This window comes from Neodiprion lecontei, chromosome 2 (genome assembly GCF_021901455.1).
Source record: "Neodiprion lecontei isolate iyNeoLeco1 chromosome 2, iyNeoLeco1.1, whole genome shotgun sequence".
Classification (NCBI taxonomy): Eukaryota; Metazoa; Arthropoda; class Insecta; order Hymenoptera; family Diprionidae; genus Neodiprion; species Neodiprion lecontei.
Window position 1 is genome coordinate 6,609,408 of NC_060261.1, and position 19,545 is coordinate 6,628,952.

Here is a 19,545-nt window from a genome sequence, read left to right on the forward strand (position 1 = left end):
AAAATCGATTCAAGTAACTTGAAAAAATTCTTAGATACTCTTTTACTGTTATATTTCAACGTCAATTAGTTCGTTTCAGCAAAATAAAATATTGAATACGGAAGAAGAAAAAAAAATCACAAAACAATAAAATACCAGAAAATGGATCATTCCACTCAAAAAATCATAACTCACTGAATCTTCAATATTTTGAGCTGAAAATTGACTGAGTAATTGTCAAGACACGGATATTTGAGAAAAAAAAAATATATATAGAAATACTGCGCGATGAAGAAAAGGTATTTATTTGAACGAGTGTGATTGAATTATTGGTAATAGAATGAACTATCGATTTCTACAATATTTCGTTATTTATCTTGATTCAAATGAGATTATTTTGAATATCTTTCGCACGGAATTTACAGTAAACAAACCGTAGTGTCATTTTGACCCCGGTGTGGAAAGTAACGGTCAAGAACGAATCTGTTATTTTAAAAAACAATCCATAAGACGAGCTGTTTAAAAAATTTTCAAAAATTACCTCGATCAGTGAAATGATACGATTCTCCCAATGTTTTCTAAAATCATACCTAAGGAATCGTTAGAACAATCAACCCACTCATACCTGCAGTTCCATTTTGTATCTACTCCAATTCAACGTCTGCAAAAAAGTTTGCATGAAGTTACGATACGAGACTAAACATCGTCATCTAATCCTTAACTTGGCTCTGAACACTACAGTTGGTTTAAAAATTGTTACCCCGCAGGTTGCTTATCGATTATCTCGGTGGTTCGCGGTTTTTAAATTCCCGGATAATAAGAGGCTTCACCGAGTGAGTACCTTCAACGGGTGATCGGTTGTCCGACAGTCATGAGAACCAGACCAGCCCAAGGCAATTGTCCTAGGTAAGGGAGGCACGCGGTTCTTTTCGACGAATTTAATATCATCATCGTCGTTATTATTATGGTTGTCGTTGTTGTTGTTGTCTCTAAAATGCCCGGCACACCGAGGAGGTGATATCTAGTGGCGTTTCTCAGCGAGGAAATTTCCTGGGCTCTGAATGGTTATACGCGGATGTTTGAGAGAAGGAGAGAAAAACTGACCGAGAGAGAAAACGGAGGTTTGGTCAGGGGCCCGTCATGGACGAGGAGAGAGCTGTTGTTATGTTAAACGAAACAAATACGGGCTGCTACCACGCGTCATTTATTCAATGGTGAATTTCGAGGTGTAATGCTTGTTTCAACTTTACTTTTTCGGAAAACTGCAATAAAAGGCTTCTTTCGACCTATAAACTTTATACGAGAATTCCTTTTTTGAACTGGAGGACATCTCATCTTGGTTGGTCAATTTCGTTTTGGCAAATGGATGACGGTGGAAGGTTTTGTCTTTTTTTTTGTGTATTTCTTATCAAGTGTTGAAGTTGTTCGTTTAGAATCTGTTTAAGGACCTCAATTAGAATCAAGGTTGACGATTGTGATTGGTGAGTTGCGAAATTCTTCCACAGTCAATGGAAGACATAAACGTAGGTGTTTATTTAGCGAATCGCGCGAAGCACGCGAAGCAACGTACTTGAATGCATTAAGTACTCTGAATTATGGGTGGAACGAATTCGAGATGCCGCAATTTTTGCAACAATGATATATCTCGTGTGTGTACGTTTAAGTACAAGTATATTATAAAGAGAAATAGCGAGAAGCATGCGTGAAAGAATGACGAAATATCGAGTCTACAAGCCTATAAAAAGTGTGATTAAAGCTCATTGTATAATTGTTATTTATTCGTCGATCGAAGGTGGTGTTCTTTTTAAAATTGTCCTGAATTAACCGGTTGATTTTGCATCGAGCCTTGTCTTCGCATTGCGCATAACCGTGTATCGTGTATATACGTGTGTGTGTACATATATATATATCTGTATTCACTGCACAACTATTAAAAACTCCAAGGCGCGTCCTCCTTGACACGAATTATACTATTTTCCAGAAGCTGAGTGCACCTCTCGCTTTCTACCTAATGAAAGGTAATATAAATAATTCTCTCGGGTGCTCCAGATAATTGCGCACGTTCAGTATCTCGATATATCCTACATGCAGATCAATGGGAAGTCCAACGTTCGCGGGCTGCTTCCGGGTGCAATTTCCGTCGCTGATTCGCTCTCCTTAAACCATCCTACGTAACCATTTACGCAGTTACGTAAACGTGGGTAGCTCAAGCGATACCCTTTGATACAGTTTATCTTCTCCTTTCCGTTATAACTGCGTTAGTTTATCGCCGTTTCGACGAGAATCCAAGTGCCAACTGATACGTACAGATACGTGTATAGTTTAAACTCTGCGCCGGTCAACGACGTTTGCAGATATCGAGTAACGACTACCTACATTCATCAACAAGACTCGCTTTGTGACATGCTATCGATGCACTTCCGCACCTGATTGCAGAGTCGTCGTAGTTGACGTCCAACTATGCCAACTCCGGCAAAATATCCGGAACATTCAAACCTGCCACATTTTACACCAGATATTTACGATTTTTCACACGTCAGCGCTGAATTTTCTCAAGGAAAACTATACTGGAATACTTGAATGCGACGCGTGAAGGTAAAAGTAAGGTAATGGTGTTTTTCTCCACGAAGTTCTGCAGAAATGGTAATGGTTTCAAAACCTCAATTTTGGAAAGCTTAACGTATCGATAACCGAGTTCAAGGTACTATTGGTCAGGATTTGACTAAAGGGTACATATTGGTCCGGATGCAACACAAGTTCTACACCATCATTTTCGGGGTCATGTTATATGTGAAGACTACACTTGCAATATTTCAGGCACCACATTCGTAGAGATATACCACGGCGGAAATTTGGACTGTTTCGAAGAAAATAACCTCCTCGTTTTGGAAACATATGTTTGAGTATCGTCTGTCATATTTTGAAACGAGAGTCAAACAACGAAACCTAACATCGATATCAGACCAACGCATCTAGAGGTTCCCAAAGACCTTGGCACTATGGCCTAAAATATCGAACCGTACCTGGTACAGAAGCAGCTGATTATATCCATCTGTCCGGTCCTGTCTCGCATAGTCTAGTCTAACAATCGATACTCGTATCCAACCATATCAACATTGCCACACATGTCCGAAAGATGGTCACCGAGTGCCAATCTAGCCGCATTGGACGACTGCCTTGAGACTCCTTATCGGATTTAAAACTCTCGATTCAAAGTTGCCGAACACACTGTGCGAGGAGCAGTTATTATATCAATGATGATACATTTGCCGCCTGTAACTTGTCAGGCTGTTAACTTTGGTCAGAGACATGAGTCACTTTTATCCATCGATCGGTAGCCACGAGAGATACCGACCACGTAACAAAGATTAGAAAACCGCGGTGAACATCGGATTCGTAGTCTACGTTACAGGTAAAACACAGTTTGTGCCAACGCGGGTCGATTTGGCTAACGGACGACGAGTTATCACACCGGCGAAAATTATACTACTGTTCGCTTTTCTTTACGGGAACGATGATGTCACTAGTTTATTTTCGCGTTTCAGAGTTTCTATAGTTGTAACGTGTAGTAGGTACGTAGGTGTGTACCTATATCGAAAACACCGCGCCAGATTACGACCTAGACATCTGCCGGGAGTCGGATGACTTCCTTGATAATTTCCTGGGTTTGCTTTCCCCGATAAGACGATACATTCGTTCTTTGGTTCAACCGCATGTTTACAATTTATCCAAGTCAACTCGGATACCCTTAAATTTTTTCAGGATTCTTTTTTTTTTTTTTTTTTTTTTCCGAAACTTTCACCCCTTGTACACTGTTCGTGTACCGTACAATAATTACACGAAATCAGTAAAAAAAAATATGGAGGTGAAAGGAAAGATATAAAATAATGTGAAAAGCCAAATGAAACCGAATATCCACAGCGATAATCGAGTTAGTGGTAGACTGGCTTCCCGGTGTTTACATTGGGCTCTCTTTCTCGTAATGGGATTACGTAATGGGATTGGTAAGCACTGTAACAAGCCTTAAAGAATTAAACAAATTACCTTAGAACAAACTCGATGGGGTATCAAGTCATGTCTCACTGTTCCGTTTAGTTATATTCACGCGTGGGCATGAAAGATATCAATCATCATCATTGCCCGTGTGAAATCAAATACGCGTGTTTAACGGTCATGGGTATGTAAACCCAGTGCAGCTGGACGGTTTATTAATCTCAAGATTTGAATAAAACGTTGTTATTTTCGGCAGATGACGTGCGCGACTCGCTTGGATTCGATCTCCCAAATAGACGAGTACCTACACGTTGTCGTGTAGTGAAATTACCGAAGCTTCGGGATATTCGGCTGCTTACCAACCGGTCACGTGCCGATTCTTTACGCAACTTTGCTGACACCGCGTCTATACTTTGTTCGGATTAGCGTATACTGCAGTGTATATTTATACGAACTAGCCGGGCACGTGGTCATCCAAACACCAGCTGAGCATATTGCGTTTAAGCTGCAAAGCTCGAGCTTTCGGTCCAGAAATATCTCACGATTCGTAACAAGGTATCCGAGAATGGTTTGAGACCTCGAAGCAGATCCCATATATTATATATATATTCCGTATCTGTTGGCTTCAAGTTCCAAAAAAGTTATGTGGAGGAAATGATCCAAAAGTCGTAATCATGGCGCGGCAAAGTTGAGGAAAACCCAAGTCTGGGGCTCTGAAACACCCCAACAGCTGTTCGAATACGGACAATGAAGGATTTCGATGGTCACGGTCATTTTGTAGGGAAAGAAGGTTCTTTGAATACCAGTCACACAATGAAAAGGCGGTATTGTTCCGTTGCCCCATGTAACCCCCCTCGGCAATAACGATGACACGAGGCACGTGCCTCAAGGAACCTTTCAGGCCTGAGAATGGTCGCCGGAAAAATGGTCTGAGACCCGGCTTGTAGTCACCAATCGGAAAATGTTTTATACCTGGAGCGAATAGGCTTCAGGACTGAGAGTTCAAGCTGGGATAAGGTAAAAATTTGCATCAGATGAAGCATAAGCATTGAAACGACGAATGGTGGGAGATGGTTTCATCACACTGCTGTTGGATTCGAGGCTTTGAATTAGATGTTTTAGTCACATGGTGCAAAAATCCGTAAAAAACATCGATCCATCTATCCTGAGTACCTAACTTTGGTATTTTAGACTCAAAAGCAATCGTATCATCTCTGGTTGAAATTCCTCGATAGTCTAGCATGATGTTGATATCATTTGGGTGAACGAAATGAATTTCGGACGTTCTCTAATACCGTACAACAATCTGTATAACGACGAAGATTCGTCTCTTCTACATTCACATTGTAACAATTTTCAAATCTCTGGAGTTTCGTTGGGTACGATAAGCGATAAGAAGAAAACAAAAAAAAAAAACAAATCGTCAGCCACGTCAAAGCCGCGGTACAATTCCAACGTGATAGATCAGTTCATCGCTCGAACGATCATATCAAACCATGTACGAATCTTTAATTGCATCGCATTGCGACACGCAACGTCAAAGATGGTAGAGAGAAGAACGACGCTGCAGGACGTGTGTAACGAGGATACGTCAACGTGAAACCAGGCACGGTATGTTATTCCGGCAGTTGAACGGTTCGAGGACAACGTGTAATCTCAGACAATTTGCTGCAAGACCGCGAAACGAAATCCCGTTCGACGGTACGCGACGCTTCGTGATTACGTGTCCGGTGTCCACCACAGCAGCAGCACGCTCTAGCCTCCAGGAAATTGTCGCTCGAGTCTGGCCATTGTCCTGGACTTGACATCACCAAGAATTGGTTCTACGGGAACGTTATTCAGCCAAGAAGTTTTATCTCCTTACCCGAGACTTAGTCCTGCGACGTATCCTTCGACGATGATCTCGTCTCATTTCGATCCCAATGTTTCACGTTCAATTTTCATTCGTGGAAACCTGATCGCATTCGATACCCAAGGTGTTCGGGAGTCAGGTCAAGTTGTTGAAAACCTGTACCAACCATCTCATTTGCTCAACAATGAATGAACGTGAAATACGACATGGGTTCATGACGTTGAAGATGCCCAAGCACCTCGTACGAGATCATCAAACTTTATAATTTTGGGTACAGATTATTATAAATCTGAACCAATGGTGCATACGGCTTTAGAATTCACAGGGAACCTTGGATAATTCGAAATATATTTCTCTTCCGTTTCCAAAGGACCAACTTTTTCAGTGTCTCTCTCTCTCTCTCTCTCTTTCTCTCTTTCTCTCAATGTGGAAATGCGAGTCTGGAAAATTTGGCCTGAAAGTTTGACTTGAACGATGTGGAATTGTGCCAGGTGACATTTGATCGTTTAAAAAATCGAGCACTCGACAGAGTTGTGCAAACATGTTAATAAAAGAACTGCATTATTCTTTACATACCACGTACACGTAAATGGGTGTAAAGACAAAAGAGGTAAGAACCGCCTCGGCAAGTGCTGACTGATGCGAGAGATTATTTCGAATGCAGGAATGAGTTTTAAATATTCTTTTTAAATATGAATAATTGTACCGAAGAAGTCACGTTGATATGAAACAACTCACCTGACAATGAGACTCGGTTTATAGGTGTAGTTTTTTTCGAATGGCTGCGTTTCAGTGCGTGAAGCAACGACAGATGGCAAACTCGGTTAGCGTAGGTACACGAATGCATGTCGTAGTACCAGACCATCTGTCCATCACTTAGCCATTGCACGGCGGTCTTATAAGGTGGCAAAGTCAGAATGACATTTTCAAACTTTCTTCAGTGACTTTACTGCTATAACGTATACATATATATATATATATAGATATATAGATATTCAGTGAGATGTTACAACGACGGACAATTATAAGAGTGAAAACATGCTCATTTGAATCCGGTTACTAAAACATCGTTTACCTGAACACCATGAACTAAAACGATCGTGAGCTTATTTTCTCTTCAATTAATATTCCCAATATATACGATATTTCGACTATTCAAAATTGTAGAAGACATGGACTGTTTTTTTTTTTTTTATTTTTTTTATTTTTATTTTTGACGCTACCATTCGGGTTGCATTTTACAAATCATATGATTTAAGATCGTAGCGTGAAAAGACGCGGGCAAAGGCGATGAGGCTATGAGGAAACCAAAGAGTGGCAGCTTTTCCTCGAATGATTTATTTTTACTTTTATTTTCCTCTTTTTCTCGCGCTCTCGCGGGTACAAATTATCTTCTGCAGTCGGCAGAGCCTGACAATAAAACCAGAGACTATAAAATTTCAGCTTCCGTTCTGAGACGGGTTAACGACTGCCCGACTATACGTATATATACTCACGGTTCGAAATGGTTTTTGTATAATACATAATTGTTATTACACGAGTCGAGGTATTCGCGATTAATCCAGTTTTCTGCGCTGCGCAAGCTTTCGGCGTGCCGAGTAGTTTTCTGCATTCGTCACATCGCGAGTTAAATAAAAGCTCGAGTCTATTTCTAACCATGTTTCTAAGCTTTGGCGGAAAACAATCAACATTTTCACCAAACCTTTCAACTTCGTTACCTCATTCCGTGAAGTAGTTTATAATTGCACGGTTATGAAACTTGGGCGTAAAGCGTTACGGTTCATCATTGCCAGGGATAAAGTTTCTCGTTAACGGGTTTCGATCAAATATACATAAAAATGATACTTAAACACGGGGGAAAAAAAAAATTAAAAATTATACAACAATTTGAAAAATTAATTCCGTTTCCGTGTTCGTTATAAATGACAAGTTGCGTAAGTTCATATAATTTTAATTGACTTTTGGCCGGAATTAAGAACTCTATAAAACTCGAATCAACTGCGTCTAGTTTCTCGTTATTGTTTACCTTTCATTTCCGAACCACGGTAATTTATTGTGGCCATTGTGTATTTACTGTTACATTATATATACTTGGGTAAATAAGACGCGGGGGAAAAAAACTGCGTAGTTAGATATGTCACTGAACGGTTCTACTGTACAAGAATTACTGAAATTGCAGTGCGGCAGGTATATAATGTACAACGCAGACTTGATTGAATGGCAAATTGTACCAGTCACGAAATCACTGACGTTACAATTGCGGTTATTTTTACAGCGAGAACCTGCAGGTTACGTCTCATGCAGAACGATGTACAACAATGGATCAGATTCAATTCCATTCGTTTGTCCTTCGTGAAATACACCTTGTTCTTAAAATTTTTTAATTACCTTCGAAAAGAGATCCGAATTTCAACGTCTATATTTATCGCTCGAAATTATTCGCCGCAAAAGTGTTTCGCATAAATTATATCCTTTGCCGTATTTTAATATTTCAAAACTGCAGAAGCATCGGTCAGGAATGTTCGAGTCAATAGTGATTACGTGTACTAAAAGAGTGATGATCAGTTTTTGAATGTATGTATTTTCATTCTCATTTCTTACCGCTCGTTCTTAACCCTTTCATGGATAAATTTTTTCTTGTATACGATTCACTCGAAATTTTGCATAGATCAGCTTTTCTGTCACGTGGTTTTAGGGGCCACTGATTACGAATCTGAACTCGAAATTCAATATGGCGGACAAACGAAAGCAACAGGAAGAGGTGTTTTGAAAAATTTTTTTGGTCCATAATATTAAGTTTGGGTAAAAATTGGCATTCGAATTTTCATACCAGATTAGCAGAAAATGCTTTTTTCCGTGGAAACGTAAGAATTTCGACTATTAGTTCACACGCACTATTTTCGCAATAAATAAATAAACGTTATACTTTTTTATACTTGGAAATATTTCAGAGACCTCGTAACTCGTAAAAACTTGGCAGTTGTTACCAGAAAAATATGTTTATAAATAAAAAGTTGCGAAATAAGAAAAAAAAAAAAAAAAAAGGTGGGACACCGAGCGTCTCAGTGTGGATTAAAGGGTTAATCGACTGTGAAAATGTTGCCGACATGAAACTACAAACTTCAACTTTCGTACAAACGAATTCCCAAACAAAACGACGTATCCTCGAGGTTTCCATTTCACGGTATAAAGAACCGTCCGCGCTAAAACGAGCAGATCCTCGGGTATTGTAAGCGTTTCGCATAGCATTCGGAGGTCGCTGGTTCGTCACACGAGGGCAAGTAGTCACTGACCCAATCAGAGCGCGGAGGGAACAAAGAAAGGTGAAAATACATTTATCGCCTCGCAAGATCGAGGAGAGCATCCTTTTGCATCCGGCATCGGACCAGGAGATGGCAAAAGGCGTTCACGGATATTCAACTTGATTCACCGATAATCGGTGGAACCACTTTTTTCCCTTTTTTTTTCTTTTTTCTCTCTCGCTTCAATCGGTCTGATTCGAATTTTGAAAATCAAAGTACGGATCTAGGGCGTCAAGTCTCGACATTTTACCGGATTCGAAGGGACGATCGTCCTCAGCTCTGGCAAATGTCGAGTCAAACTTCATGCCACTCTGGGCTGCTTTATGGCCCAAGGATTCATGGCCCAGTGAGTAAAGAGGTGACAGTCTGTCGTAGGTATCGGTGAAAGAAGAAACTTGACGTGACCTTTACTTCGAGGATGAATTTACTCTGGGTTAAAGCCTTTTTCGTAATCGATGGTATGCACAGTGCGTGGAAAATTAACAATTGTTTACAAAAGTTGAATTTTTGTCGCAACAAAAAAAAAAAAAAAACAATTTGTCTTTTCGTAGAGTAAAATAAACGGCGGTAGCTTCTTTAGATGGCGTAAAAAATGAAAGCTCGTGTCTACCAAAATGTCAGTCGTTGTATCGTGCGAACGAGTATTTTGGAATTTCTGTTCTTCGTCAAATACATGTTTGTGTTTTTTGATATTCGTAGGATCTCGACAATGCTAGAGTTCGTTTTTTTAATACCGACGATCGGGAATATCGCGTTCGACGACAAAATAATACTTATTTAACAGCAAAAATTTTGTTTTCTTCGTCAACGATTGACGTAGAAATCAGTTCGAAGCGAAGCAGCCGTGTTGGGTAAAATGACGTAGTACGTTATTGACTTGAGTTTCCGTTTACTCGTGCCACACGCGCACGCCTCGGAAGAATAATTAATTGTTTTTTGTTTAAATTCCGTCACACTTGTTGTGTCGTACAATTGTATTTATTTCTTCACACCTCATTTATACAACCTTACAAAACATATCCAGAATCGAACCGTTGATTAAGACGATTTCATAATGTCTGCAGACACGGTCAATCAATCTTTTTTTCAACGAAAAAACTAAATCGATGTTCACAAACCACCAGCAACAATTAACTTGCAATATTTTTCAAAGACAGTTCGAAACGATTTCAACGGCAATCGAACGTTTCGAATTTTACCGCGTAATGAAGAATCTTTTATTTCTATTTCTAAATTTCTGGGGGAAAATTCGTTGCACAAGCGAACGAATATCACCCGCATAAAAGCAAGAGAGAAACGACGCGATCCGTTACGGATCTGATCGGGTGATTCTGACGGATCGATTAGTTAGCCGCAAGTAATTTCATTCCTTAGCCCGCCAATATCACGCGATCAATGGACCGACGTTCGAAAACAGTTAAGTCTGCGAACAGATGGGACCCGTAGTAGGACAGCCAGTAGTAGGACAAGTGTTCCACCGATTCTTCCGAAGTTAAATACACACAAACACATGGAAAACAATTTAGACGCTCCATTGTCTCGCTGTCCGTTTGTTCAAAGTCCATCCGGTTTCCACTCTCTGAAGACGATCGCGAAACGTACCCACAACGTTATACCGTGACAAAATTTTCGTGTCTAGATTTAACCAAGCATCTACTGCGTGGGCCAACTTCACCCGGAGGGATCCGCAGACCGGAAGTCATGCAGGGTCCCGATTTTGTCCGTGATTCGTTACGGTTAGCGGAACCTCGGAGAAACGGATAGACGTAAATACGAAGAAAGAAGCAATACGGAAGTTGCAGTTATTTTCGAAATTTTGTAACCACGTTGAAATATGTGTACTGAGAAATATTTCAATTGTTATAATGTTTGAATTGATAGAGAATTCTAGGGTTATCGGTATCGTTGTAATTATATATGAAATGGTTTTTCGTATTGTTTTAATTACGATAAAATGTGGCACAATTGTAACTATTCGATGTGAATATAATAGTCTAGGGATTTTTTTTTTCTTCTAATCCGTTTGTTTAGTTTACTATATTTTTTTCAGTTAAATGTATGTATGAGTTGTGAGAAAAACGAGACCGATCAATCTCGAACAAAACTAATGGATTCCTGCTTGACAGCGGTGCGCGTAGAATTGTCAGTAGAAAATGTTCCTGTTTTTTTGTTTTTTTTTTTTTCTAAACCATGAGAACGGATATTACCAACAATTGGTGCCTGAAATAAGAATCCCGGTATCAAGCTGCGGGCTCATTAACTCATTTGTTCTGTACATACATATGTATGTATGTAATAATTATACGTTACATTTGTCACCTCGGAATGCACCTACGTAGGAAAAACAAATTAAATATGAGAATTGTTTCAATTGTTCAACAATATATGTGTACGTAATTTTCACATCACGTGAACCACTCGACGAGAGAATATTGTACAGAGTGAATTTCTAACGAATGCATGGTCCGTTGTTTGCCAAAGTTCAATGCGCACGCGTTACAATCCGAAAGCGGATGTTAGCTAGAGCGAAAAACCGACAGGAACGTAATTTCAAAAATTTTCACACTTGTCGCCGGCAGTTGTGCTCAACACGGACAACAGTCAAAATTATGAGGTTAGACACATCGCGGCGAATTGTCGTCTAAATTTATGACCTTTGGTCACTCTGGCCGCCGAAACAACCGCAAGCACGAGGCTGAAGTTAGTAACGTTATCGTAAAAAAACATTGGGGAAAAATCGCTATTTTTTAAATTTTAATAGTGATTTCTAGGGACTAAGATTTCGGAATATGAGTGTGCGTGTGTGTGTGTGTGTGTTTTTTTTTTTTTTTTTTATAACGGTTTGCTGAATTACAGACAATTCCAAAATGGCGAAATGGTTTTTCCTCGGCACGAATCGTTTTACAATAATGTTACTAACTTCGATATGATGAAAGTTCGTGTTTCCCCAACATTTTCTAATCTAATGTGGTCGAATCTGCTTTACGATACAAAAAAAAAAAAAAAAATGGTCCCTAGTGAATCCTGAGAGCGTTTTTCAATGGCTGTATGCGCAGCACTGATTGCGATTTTCTTAGTTTTCAACGATTAGGAAAAGAGAAATCCTAGGGAAAACGCAAACGGCATGCACAGTCAGTATGAAACACTATAAGTTATCGCATACATAAAATATAATTCGAAAGTGAAATTCAAATTTCAACAGTTCAAATTTCATACTCGAGGTTCTCGGAGTGAAACTGTCGGACAACTTCAATTTCACGCGTTTGAACGAGATAAGAAAATGAAAAATCAAAACAACTAGACGTTATGGGGAATTTTCATAGACTTCTGTTCAAATTCGTTAAAACAAAATCCTATTGAAATAAAAAAAAGAAGAAAACACACCCAGTTTCGATTACTGATGGTTGAAAAATGTGTTTTTATCGAGCTGTTCCGCGGAGCCGATGATAAACTACGTCTTTGTTGAACGCGCAAAGTACTTACGTGCATAACGCGCCGTATGTTTATAAAAATAATATTAATCGAACCGATGCGACGAGTGAGAGAACAAGAGAAAGAAAAATAGAGATAGAAAGAAAGAGAGAGAGAGAGAGAGGATAAAAAAAAAAAAGAAGACGCACACATCATCTGCTCGATTCCCCTTATACGAAAAATACTTTTACTCCCGACACACTTTCTACTTTTTCTTTTTAAGCCCACGGCGGAATTCCGAGTTTTCGTTCGAGATGTCGGAGGTGGACGAGTTCATTCCGCTTAACCTCGGACCCGCTCGAGGAAGGTCAGGAACGGTGAAACCTGCATGGCTGAGGAACCGTGGCCGACGGTAGGAGATGTTTTATGGGATATGGGATATGGGATATGGGCATGCATGGAAAAGGCGTTTAGACGGTCGCGTTTCTCGAAGACTTTACAGTTACTGCGGAACCATAACGTGGTAAAAGATGGTGAATATATTAGAAGCCCGACCCGATAAAAGGGAGAAGCCAGTTCGGGCTTAGGTTCAGGGAAAGTTATTAATGCGCAAATTAGACCGTAACCATGGTAATTACATGCTGATTTATGCGATCCCGCAGGGATCAAGCGTCGCTTTATCTATACCAATGAGGAATGGTTGTAATTACGGTGTTACTTGTTTTCGCGCAAGTTTTGAACCTGTGTGGTGTATGTGAATTTAACTTTGTTTTATTTTTCATTTATTTATTGTGAGCAGATGAATTTCAAAATAATTATATACGATTCCAGTCATTGACGTCACTGTTACTCCGGGTGAAAACAAAAATGATGTGCTATTGTTTCAGAGAAACGGTAACGCGAAAACGTCGGGAGAAAATGGTAAAAAATAAAAAATTCAATTTTGTACGTTGGAAATATTTGTTTAAAAAAAAAATCTAATTTTATGAAAAAACGATTACTTTTGTATGGTTTTAGGATCTCTACGATCTTCAAACGAAAGAATTTTTTTTATTTCGAAGAATTTTGAAAGAAGAAGTCAGGTAAAATAGTCTGAAAATTTAAGATAAACTTTTGCTATTTCAGATTAGAAATGATTCTGTTGGATAACAAACTTTATCAATATTTATTTCATTTTCATTCCCGCAGAGTTGGTGATGCTAGAATTGAGACAAATGCTTACAGAAAGCCTGAGTATTCATTAGTTCTGTGGTGAAAATAATAATTACTTCATGACATTCAATCATCCGCATTTTCCCCAGCAATTGCCGAAGTCAATTAATCATACTGGCTTAGTATGAATTTGCGAAATACGGTAAATACATGACGCGTATGGATACGAAGTGAAGAAATGTCTAGTTTACCGTATTCCTTACGTATTTTACGTGCAATTTCACGGACTCTGCGTGATGAGCGAAACTCCGTTTACTTGAGTACAAAAGCACACTTACAGCTACACGCTTAGTCAATTCGTTTCCGGTGGTTGTCGAAAGAGAATTATAAGCACGCGGAAAAGGAACTGTAAAAAGAATTCCTGTGTACATATTATTTACAGGTGTAAGAAAAAATTGCTGCTCGATATTGTCCGACCTTCGTTCCACATGGTTTTAAAATTGCGAGTGCCTGAGCTTCCGGAAGATCGGCAACTTTCACGATTTTCCACACAGTTGATAATAAAGGAGGTTTGCTGACCAAAAATCTATGCTTTTATTATTCACCCTTTTCAGAGATAGTCGAGCATTGAGCATATTCATGAAATAATTGTAATCGCAAGCTGTGAAGATCTCCTTTGTAATAGAAAGATGAAAAATATTGAAATTATGAACAGAAGCTTGATTTCAAATCGTTTCAAAATTTTTAATTAAAGATCAAATGGATTCGTTTCATTACAGGCTCATTTTATTTATAGAAAGACTATATTTTCTACAAGGTCACTGAAACAGATTTTCTATTTTCTTAAATTAACTATTTAACGATACCAACATAAAAACAAAAGTGTTTCAGTGATTTTCCAGGAAATCATTTGCCAAATAAAATATTCCATTTTAGTGTTAAATCGATCGAATCTACTAGATCGTCAACAATTTTGAAGTCATTTGAAACGACGCATCGATACCTAATCTTCAGTTTGTCATTCCGGTATTTTCTATTTTAGAATATGAAAAGAGATAATCGTAGCTAACGATTATATAATTATTTGATAAATCCTCAATGCACGAACGTTTCGTAATATCATTGATAAATAGTGTTGGTATTTTCGACCCACCAATCACTCTCTAACACAAGGTGCAAAAGGAGGACGATATTAATTACAATTCATCCTGAATGAATTAATTCAAAAATGATGAATTCCGTGTGAAATTTGTTGCAAACAATATAACCGAGGACAAGTCGATTTCTACACCAAGAAAGAGGAATAAATATAAACGGCATGGCTGATTCTTGTACACCTTGCACGACGATTTCATCAGGCCGACGGGGTCAGGCGCGGTGATCCGTTGGTTGTAGATATTTTCACTTTTGTTATATGTCATCAATAAAGTCCAAGCGGACTTTATTTCTGGCCGATTACGAAAATATTTGTGGTGTAACACGTTCGTTTGGCGAAAATACGGTCAAAGGACATCGAAATTTGTTCAGTGTATTTCTGGAAAATCTTGTTTTGTAATGATGGTGCGATATTTGAAAGCGATATTTTGCAAAATGAATTGATAAATAAGTAAATTGAAGATGTCAAAAATGGATGACAGCTTCAATATATTTATACGTCCTTTGAAAATTCTCTTCCTTCGTCGATTTTTCACATTCGAAAAAAAAACTGCTGACTTAACCCAGTGAAAGTGTCTCGAACGTTAAACGCAGACATTAATTTGCTCACTCGATATTGATGATGGAACAACTGAACAGTTGATTTTCTTCAAGGTCAGGATATTTGAAATGCTGATTAGCAGTTTTTGAAGGTTGTGCATATGAGTTTTTACGGTCACTGATGCAAAATCGGGGATGAAAACTTTGGAGATAAATATTTGTAAAATCTTTTTCCATGCAATCGCTAAAGATCCGAATAGTGAACATGATAAGGACATAGGAAAGGAAAGCATAAGTTCGGTCTAAACAGTCCTTATGAGGTGTTCAGATGCAGACAGATGCTTTACGAAAGAATGGATACAAATCAAATCCCGTAAATTATACTCTCAAATAATTCACGTGACCCCCTGTGTTCATATCACTCAGAACACACCTCAATTTCAAACACAAAATCAATTCTATTTCTTTTTATACCGGGACAATCTCTTGAAACTTGAAAATTAACCGCGCATGCGCCAAATAATTCAATCTCATTGGTCGGCGAAATATTCCCGCAGCGACATTTTTGTTTGCGATACAGGCGAGCCAACCTACGCAAAATGTGTGCGTTTGAAGTTTCAAACAGCATAAGCGTTAAGTTCCGACCGTTGTTTGAAGAATCAACTTTCCGACCCGATAACAAATGCTTCCCCAACCTTTCCGAGTCACCGCTTCAATTATTTGAGATTCTAACCTCGAAAATTCGTGTCAACTACATCGCCGGCAGAAACAGTTTGACAGCTGAAACTCAGGATGGCCAGCCTGCACGAACAGCCGATGAAACTCGCGCATGCGCAGTTCATTTTCAAGTTTCAAGAGATTGTCGCGGTATAGTTTTTACAAAAAAAAAACTAGATTTCATCACTCACCCCTGCTGCCCGTGAGGAGGAGCCGGTCTCGGCGGTGGCGGAAGTGACTTCCTGCCGGATGTACTCAGCCTGGGTGCCAATGGCGGCGGGGGTGGTGATCCAGGCGATGATCCAGCGGAATATCTGTCGACCGGGGTCTGGGGCTGCGGTTTTTGGGAGGTTGCAAGGTCGGCGTACTTCGGAGGAAGGGCGTAATAGTTCCTCTGTCCATTCTCCTGCATCGTTCTCTGGGAGTTGGGCACATACTTCGGGGGTTCGTGATACTTCTGCGGGCTGCCCTCAGCGAATAGTTTCGAGCTGGCCTCATAGCTGGTCTTGACTGGGCTACCAAGTGTGAAGTTGAGTCCGTTCTCCGGGTACTTGGAGGCCTCCTGAAGCAGCGGCAAGTAGTTGGGCCTCGGGGGCTGAGCTGGGCCCTTCGACTCGGTTTTTGGGACCTGTGGTTGCGGCCGCTGTCCGCTCGAGGACTCGAGCCTCTGAGAGTCGTTGCGGAGCAGACCGGAAGCGTCGATCCTGGCGCAGCTTTCGGCGCGCATTGACTCCTGCCGCAGGATCCTCGGCTCGACCGGAACCTGGGGGGCCGGTCTCTGGTTCCCGGAGTCACTGTACCGCTGCGAAATAAGATCGGGAAGCTGCGCCGGTGGCCGTGCCGGAAACACGACGCGCTCTTCGGACGTCCGTCGCGCCGGAAGTGGTGCCACACGTCCGTTCACCATCAGCTTCTGCGTCGCCGGGTAGCGCAAACTCGAACGACCCGTCGGCACCATTCGATGCGTCGCGAACCCTGCTGAGACTCCGTTCTCAACTGCTGGTCCTGATTCTCCCTGCTTGAGGCTCGTCGAGGAGCGCACGAAGTGCAAGTTGCTGTTCTTTTCGCCTGAAGTCTTGTTTGGCGATTTCACACGATCCTGATCCCGCTTGTGGCCGTGCTTCGAAGAGCGACGAGTCGATTGTCGCTCCGGCTGCTGCGTCCTCTGCACTGTGGTGGAACAATATCGTGATGATCAATTACAAGAAGCACGTTTTTTTTACCCTTTTAATTATACTTCAAGCGATATCGAGCTGTTCTTTTTTTGGGAGGTACGGGATTTTATCCCATACATCGCAGCTTTTCGAGATAATCCCTATAACGAAAAGACTATGATGCAAGCGAAATTGGTTTTACTTATCATGTTAAGTCTCTTGGAATATAATGAGATATGATTCTAAATCCAATTGTTTGTAAATCGTAAGAAGCGTTTAAACTTTTGTACGATTTCATTTTGATAATTTGTTGGAGAATGACGATCAGTTTTGTCAGAAATATTAGATGCCATTGACATTTGATTGGTATAACAATCACTTTATAGTAACTTTATTACGTATCTCGACTTCAGTCTCGTTGTGTCTGATGAATCGTCAAATATATTTTGGAAAAGAGAATATTTTCTATAGTTTTTATATAAATACTGATGATAATTCGGGTCTATGTACTTGATCAGTTCGATATCGCCTCAACTTGACATTGGAACATATTGATATCAGAAGTTCGTGAATTTTGAGAACAAACGTATTTTTTCACATAGCTACAAATGCGACAACGCATTTTTCTTCCTTACATTTCAATAGTTTGATTAAAAACAGCAAATTTTTAAGGTAAGATAAGTAAAATGTCAGGACTTTAGGATTTTGATTGATAAAAAATTGATACCTTTCATTAATTTTAACGCGAGATAGTCGTGTAAAGAGTATTTAACAAATTGTTATATTATCCCGCTTATACGAAGATCGAATTGAAAACAGGTAAACATGAAATACTGGTATCCAGTCTTTTCGAATAAAACGAACAATCGTACAGTGAAATCGAAGGAATGTAGTAGACGTTGAAGAATTTTAAAGCTATTTTGAATAATTTCTTTAATTTCGTGTTTCTTTTTCTTTGTGAGCAATCAACGAAATCTTGAAAATTCGATAAACACTCAATACGGGACTAGGTATATACCTCGCAATAAAACGACCATGTAATTGTGTACATATATCTTGCGAAAGAATACGATCACCTTGAAAAAACGGCGTTCCAAAACGACGCATAATTCATAAAAATATTTACACGAATCATTTCCAACGGCGTGTCTATCCGTGTGAGAATTCTCCTTATTATCGATCTGTCCGCATATCGCATCGTTCTGCAGGTCACTCGGGGGCGGAGGCAGAGGGTCGTCACAGTTCAAAACCTCGTGTTCGGTGACCGTCGGGGGTGACGGGGGCGGAAGATCGGGGCTGGGAACGCGATCGTTGTAGGCATTTCTGAGGTGGGGTTTTTTCGGTGGCCTTTCGGGAACCCAGTCGTCGATGGAAATCGCCTGGCCGACGATAACCGGCCCTAAAAGATCGGTCGAAAGGCTACCGCAGCTGTTGCTGTGCTGATGCTTCGGGCTGCAGGGACTCGAAATTTCCGGAACGTTTGAACCTCGTCCCGATTTTTCCCGCCAGGCTCCTCCGCTCGCGTAATCCGAGGCTGAACTCGCCCTCCTCGAGGACGCCGGCCTCGGTCTCGGGGGCGGTTGCGGGGGCGGACTTTGGGGGGCGGGCGTCGCGACGCCCTGGGCGAGCTGCGGCTCGGACCTCCAGGAAGCCTGGTGATGTCGCTCGTAGAACGAGAGCAGGGCCTTCTTCTGGATCGCCTTCAACGTCGGGTCCGAAACTCGGTGACGTTTGTCCGGGTCGAGATACGTGTACCGCATTTGTTGCTGCTGCTGCTTTTCCAGCTCGCTTATTCGCTCCGCCACTGAAAGCTGCGGCTGCTGGGGTGACGTTGGAGCCATTCTGGAATATTTTTATCGGGTGCTTATTTAATTTTTTCTTTATCTTGAATAGGAACCAGCAATACTCGTACAAAATACTTGCTACAAATTTTATACCGCTTATCAATTGTGTTACCAGTTCGTAAGTTAGGCTTTTATAAGCAAAGGATGAATATACATTTTACAAATTACAATTCGTATACTCATACATCTTGAAATAAAAATTCCCGATCGCATAATGTCTGTGATTTGAAATTGGTTGGAAATCATCGAATATTCTCGACGACATTTTTTCCTCGTAATAAATTATCGTTTGACATAAATATACTTTTTGTTTTGCAGCTCCTGATGACGTAATCTAGTCTGATTCGATCTGCCCTAGTTCTTGCGTATTTTTTTTCTGTTCTTCATCACTCATCGGAAACGCGGTCATTCTTTGGTTCGTAATTACAAATATGATGTTCAATACA

General features: G+C 40.3%; 1 protein-coding gene across 1 annotated transcript in view; it reads right to left on the bottom strand.

Annotated features, from left to right (window-relative positions):
* LOC107226429 (protein Shroom) overlaps positions 1-19,545 on the bottom strand; it is a 180,128-nt gene that overhangs the window by 38,168 nt on the left and 122,415 nt on the right. Inside the window, exons 8-9 of the mRNA XM_046730446.1 lie at positions 18,382-19,097; positions 16,293-17,271 (exon numbers count right to left, since the gene is read on the bottom strand). Of these exons, the coding sequence (XP_046586402.1) occupies positions 16,293-17,271; positions 18,382-19,097 (1,695 nt within the window). The remainder of the gene's footprint in view (positions 1-16,292; positions 17,272-18,381; positions 19,098-19,545) is intronic.